Below are 6,000 nucleotides of genomic sequence, written 5' to 3'. Positions count from 1 at the left end.
GAGCACCAGCGCGTCCGGCACTGGGACTGGGTGGGTGGAGCCCCAGAGAAGAAACGCCGCTCGCTGATTGGAGCAGGGGAAGTCGGACTAAATCGGGCACCGGCGGCAGGCAGCCACTGCCGTCTCTCCGGGATGCGCATGCGTAGCTTGCTGGCGCACCGGCACCGCCCTCTTTCACCCCCGGCGCAGAGCATGCTGGGTAGTGTTCCTTGGTTACCGTTGCTATGCAGGGCCTAGTCTCCCCTTCCCCCGCCCCTCTATGAGCGGAGAGATGGTGAAGCAAACGATCCAGATCTATGCCCGGGTGAAGCCCCTGGCCAGGCGGCAGCAAGCGGGGGTAAGTGCCCGCGGGGAAAGTAGCCGGGCTGCAGCCAGTCTGGGGAGCACATGGTGTCGAGGGGCAGCGGGGGGTGCCCTGGGCAGGCGGCGGACGGGAGTGCCTGGGGTAGGGGGCAGCCCGAGGTGGGTGGGGGCGGGCACCCAGGGGGCAGCCCGGGACGCCCCGGGTGGGGGAGGGGGTTGATATGAGCTGTTTGAGGTCCCCCTTCACTATTCCTAGATTATGAGGCTGGTTGCCAGCCTTGAGTTCCCCCCGGCGCCGAGCGGTGATGTACTTACTGCTGAAGAGGGGGACGTGTTGCAGCGCCGGGGTGATTTTAAGTGGCCCGGTGCAGAGTAGAAAGCCCTAGACATTGGCTGTTAAAGGGAGCCTTAAAAAACTAAATTGTGCTCTCGTAAAGCTTGTGACCTTTGGGCGCAAGAAACTGATTTTCTACGTCAGGGGTTGGCAACCTTTCAGAAGCGGTGTGCTGAGTCTTCATTTATTCACTCTAATTTAAGGTTTCGTGTGCCAGTAATACATTTTAAATTAAATTAAAATGCAGAGTCCCCCAGACCGGTGTCCAGGACCCGGGCAGTGTGAGTGCCACTGTAAATCAGCTCGCATGCTGCCTTTGGTACATGTGCCATAGGTTGCCTACCCCTGTTCTACATACTTACAGAAAGCTTGTTTAATGAAACCATCAGTGTGGATATTGGAAGTGAATTCTTGAGTTAAAATATTTCATCTTATTTGAAATGAAAAATAAAAAGTTTAATGAAAACATTTTCATAAATGGTATGTAGGTTTTGCCATATATCTCTTTAAAAAAACACTCCAACCCCAAAAACCCCCCAAGCTCCTTAAATTGTTGTCCAAAAACTACCTGATGAGTGCCTTATTAATCTCACACAATAAACACTTATTCGGATTCTTTTTAAATAAATCTTTGGTCAGATATTTGAAAATGGTTTTATTAAGCAAATTTTATCAAGGGACTTGGTGTCTAATTGCATTTAGATATTTTGAAATCTTATTCTGGGGTGGGTGGGCGAAAGAGAGACAGTTCTCTACTGTGTAATGCAGAATCCCCTGTAGCTCAAATGGCAAGGACTATATTTTTGAAGGAGGGCAAACTGGGCTTTCTCCCATCTGTCACCATGGAATTCTCATTAGTCTACATTCCTGTATATGATCTTAATGAGATGATGCAGTTAAACACATCAAGATGATAGGGCCATGGTACAAACTACTGTTCTATTGCTGAAGTCATTTTGTTTTGCAGATTTATTCAGTTGGTGAAGATGAAAAGTCAGCCTCCAGTTTAGAGATTACTGTGCCACGTGACTTGGCAGATGGATTTGTTAATAATAAACGAGAAAGCTACAAGTTTAAGTAAGTTTATTTTACTCTGATTTTTTCCTCATGCAATTTATAATATGATCACTTTCAACATTATCATATCTGTGTTATAGCCAAGCTTATTATTTTTCTTCCTGTTAAAGATAGTCCATTTTCTATATTCAGTGTCACCATTACCTACAGAGAAGATTATTGGGTAAGGATCAGCCACTAGGTTCAGTGTGCCAGTCCTGTGGAGAGTCAGTAAAAGTTTCTTATTAATCTCTGATCCACACAATATAGTTTTTGGTATACTTGGTAAGATTTTTAAAAAGACTTTTTAACAAGAGGAATCTTTCAGTGCTACAGTACATTATACTCTATCATGATTTCAGGGCAAGACATGATAAAACTAGAAACGTTTAATACCTGAACTTGTATGCTTCATCAGACTGTTACATGACATTGTGGTAAAAATGCCTGAGTCCTGTTTACAGGCCTGCACCCGTGCAACTGGCTATAAAGTTTTAGTATAGACAAGGCCAGAGTGAGGGAGGGACCTTATGTTCCTGCAGAAGTTAATGAGCCAGTGTAGGGTGGATAATGACTTTAGCCAAAGATTTATTGACAAAAAGCTCTTTCTAACAGGAATTTGCTGATTTCAGGCCTAACCAAAACACAGTGAAGAAAATTATAGTTTGTCAAATTTGGATGCAACATTTTGTATGAAATTTCATATCAATTGAAATTTGATGCTGAAGAAAATCTAAAATCTGCAGTAGAGTAGGACACCAAACAAACATCTGTAACTCATGCTGATGTCACTGGACAGGCTCTATGCAACACCAGTTTAGGTGTAGATGCTCCTGTCAGCTTAATGGATGCTGACATTCTCTGTGTCTTTATTGTTCCTGTCGGGAGTCGTGCAAATGAATTCTGAGAAATACTGAGCATTGTGATCCTTAAGGAAATGCTCTTTGTTTTCAATGTTTTTATCATAAAGCCATACATACAAAAGGAATAGTACATGCCAAACACTTTTTCTTTCCTCCCTAAAACTCACTATTTTTTGTTGAAGTCTTCCTACACTGGTCATCTCACCAACTATGGGCCTGATCCTGCAATTTTCTGTATTCCTGTGCGCAGTGTCATCAAGATCAAACAAATTCAGTACAACTACTCATCTGAATAAAGGTTTGCAAGATAGGGACCTATGTCTCCATACCTCATGCACTGAATATTTCCCCATGTATTGCATTTGCCTGATTAACTGTACACTGTAAACCCTTTGAGACCCAGACCATGTTTTTTACATGCTCTGTGAAGTAAGAACTATGTAAACTTATAGTGCCAAACAGAACAACTGCAGATGTTAGAACATAAGAATGGCCGTACCGGGTCAGACTAAAGGTCCATCTAGCCCAGTATCTGTCTATCGACAGTGGCCAAAGCCAGGTGCCCCAGAGGGAGTGAATCTAACAGACAATGATCAAGTGATCTCTCTCCTGCCATCCATCTCCATCCTCTGACGAACAGAGGCTAGGGACACCATTCTTTACCCATCCTGGCTAATAGCCATTTATGGACTTAACCACCATGAATTTATCCAGTTCTCTTTTAAACACTGTTATAGTCCTAGCCTTCACAACCTCCTCAGGTAAGGAGTTCCACAAGTTGACTGTGCACTGCGTGAAGAAGAACTTCCTTTTATTTGTTTTAAACCTGCTGCCTATTAATTTCATTTGGTGACCCCTAGTTCTTGTATTATGGGAATAAGTAAATAACTTTTCCTTATCCACTTTCTCCACATCACTCATGATTTTATATACCTCTATCATATCCCCCCTTAGTCTCCTCTTTTCCAAGCTGAAGAGTCCTAGCCTCTTTAATCTTTCCTCGTATGGGACCCTCTCCAAACCCCTAATCATTTTAGTTGCCCTTTTCTGAACCTTTTCTAGTGCTAGAGTATCTTTTTTGAGGAGACCACATCTGTACACAGTATTCGAGATGTGAGCGTACCATGGATTTATATAAGGGCAATAATATATTCTCAGTCTTATTCTCTATCCCCTTTTTAATGATTCCTAACATCCTGTTTGCTTTTTTGACCGCCTCTGCACACTGCGTGGACTTATAGTAAGTGGTAGAAGCTTAGATTTTTTTTATTTGATGTTCATCTATTGATTACAGTGTTTCCTAGTTGCTACATTTCATTGTAGTCTAAACATTGGGAGCCTGGCTGTTCTGTTTATATGTGCTGCTTGGTTATAGGATAATTAATTTATCCAGTTTTCACTGTGATGCCAGTTGCAAACACTGATCCCCTTGATAGCTGTAAAATACGGGTTTTTTTCTCTAAACTACCTCATTTTATTAGAGGGTTTTATTGTACAGATCTTGTCAAAGCAGTACTGTTTACAATCTATTTGTATACAATAGCACAACAGTACACTGTGGTTAAGGCTACAGGGAAAACATTGTACTAGGTTATGTAAGCCCAATGATGTAAACATGGACTAGTTACAAACAGAAAAACAAAAATTATGAATCAAGTAGTGTTTTAAGATACTGCATGATTATTTGTTTATTATTTTCAGATTTCAGAAAATTTTTGATCAGGAGGCAAAACAAGATCCAGTTTTTGAAAGCATTGCCAAACCAGTTGCGGAATGGTAGGTGTTAATCTTGTAAATAATCAGCAGTTACATGGGGTCACCGGTAACTTTCATTATACCATTTGAAGACAATCTGATAATCATTTGCCATGGTGATTTAAAAATGGATTGTGCTTTTATTCTCTAAATGCTGGTCCATCTGAATCAATAGGCATGCAAGAATTCCATGGATGTTCTGCTTATAGAAAGGCTCCATCATCAGCCCCTAACTTAGCATTGCTATGATTTCCTGTTTTATTGATGTTATATGGGAAACCAGAGGAATTCGTATTAGCTTAGTTCTTCTTATTCCACTGATTAATCTCCATTGGTCCTTCAGAAAAGTTAATTTCATAGCCCTCGCACTATGCAACTCTAAGGAAAAGGGTTATGCATGAGGAAATCTAATCTCCCTGTTTAGTTTTTATTAACTTTAATATGATTTAAGGACAATTATGAATGGGCCTCCAATTTTGCCCTTACTGCTTTCTGCTTAATGTACATACTCATGATGGTGTTGGTGGCACTATATCTTGACTCATTATAATAACTAAAGAATGTTAATGTTGTAGAATGAAGCTCTCAGATGTCTGATTCCTTCATTTATAATTAAAATTAAGACTTTGTTTTTAAATTTTACTGGTTTGTATTGATATCTTCAACAAAAGACTTTGATAGGATAGATGAACCTGTGCTGTGCCTGGCAAGTAGAGAGTTAAAACCCTGTCTTGAGCGTGCCAGAACTTGGATTATCAGCATTCTTAGGAAACTCAAGTTACTAAAGCTAATTGGCAACAATGCATCTATTTTTTTTTTTAAGAGAGTGGGGCTACACAGGGAGTTTGCTGGAAGATGTGAGGACCAGCTGGGTGTGTTCAATAGCTCACCTATGCAGTGCTTCTGAGCTGTGGGAATCTACACCCTTTTTCTTTTTTTATTTGAACCTGTGCTGATGTGAGTCCCTGCAATTAGATTGTATAGCTGTGAGGGTGTAAAATCCTTGAGAAATGGATTTGGTTTAAATAGGAGAGTCTGTTGAATGGCTGTTTTTAAAGCAGATATTTTATAAAAATCTACCTCTTGCTTGACTCACTAAATAAATACTACATGATAATCTGGTCAAGAAATTGAAATAATGGGCCACTTCACTGAAAATTTTCTTTATGAACCATATTAAAATATACTGAAAGTAATATATTGTGAAACACACACCAATCACTGAGGTCTGTTGACTCCCATATGCTGACGGAGCTATGTTCTTAATAGAACAATCCAAAACCTTCCAAGTCTGTTTGCAGATTGCAGATTGATCTCATGTCAGGGCTGATTTCAAGCATTTTCTATTTGGAGTCTAACATTTAAGAGATTTACTGTATAGATCCTCTTTCAGAAAAATAGGTTAATAAATATAGTAGCAAACCTGTATCATTTGATGTTTTTAATTAAGATGGTAAGTGTTTTTCTTCTTGTGAAGAGTTATGTTTATTGTGGATGATGGAGTTTGCTTTGTCTTATGCTGAGCCAATTGGTTTGATGAGCCAATTGGTTTGTTCCAAAACAGAACAAATAGTAGGACTGTTTCTGCCTTAACAAAATATAAAATGAAATAGGGCACATATCAAATGTTTCCTTTTGAGGACACTCTTGAGAACCTGTAATCTTTCTTTTGATGGTTTAAAGGCTTGG

At 40.3% G+C, this 6,000-nt stretch overlaps 1 protein-coding gene across 4 annotated transcripts in view; it reads left to right on the top strand.

Moving 5' to 3' along the window:
* The first annotated feature begins 202 nt into the window (after nucleotides 1–202).
* Nucleotides 203–6,000, top strand: part of KIF6 (kinesin family member 6) — a 277,394-nt gene continuing 271,596 nt past the window's right edge. For 3 of the 4 annotated variants that reach the window (XM_045011992.1, XM_045011993.1, XM_045011991.1), the window contains exons 1-3: nucleotides 209–337; nucleotides 1,605–1,714; nucleotides 4,258–4,332. In XM_045011992.1, the coding sequence (XP_044867927.1) occupies nucleotides 260–337; nucleotides 1,605–1,714; nucleotides 4,258–4,332 (263 nt within the window). In that variant the 5' untranslated portion in view covers nucleotides 209–259. Of the gene's footprint in view, nucleotides 338–1,604; nucleotides 1,715–4,257; nucleotides 4,333–6,000 lie in introns of all 4 variants that reach the window. The other variant, XM_045011994.1, reaches the window with a different exon arrangement.

This window comes from Mauremys mutica, chromosome 3 (assembly GCF_020497125.1).
Source record: "Mauremys mutica isolate MM-2020 ecotype Southern chromosome 3, ASM2049712v1, whole genome shotgun sequence".
NCBI classification, from domain to species: domain Eukaryota; kingdom Metazoa; phylum Chordata; order Testudines; family Geoemydidae; genus Mauremys; species Mauremys mutica.
Note: the sequence above shows the minus strand (reverse complement) of the source record. Positions and strands in the feature narration are given on the sequence as shown.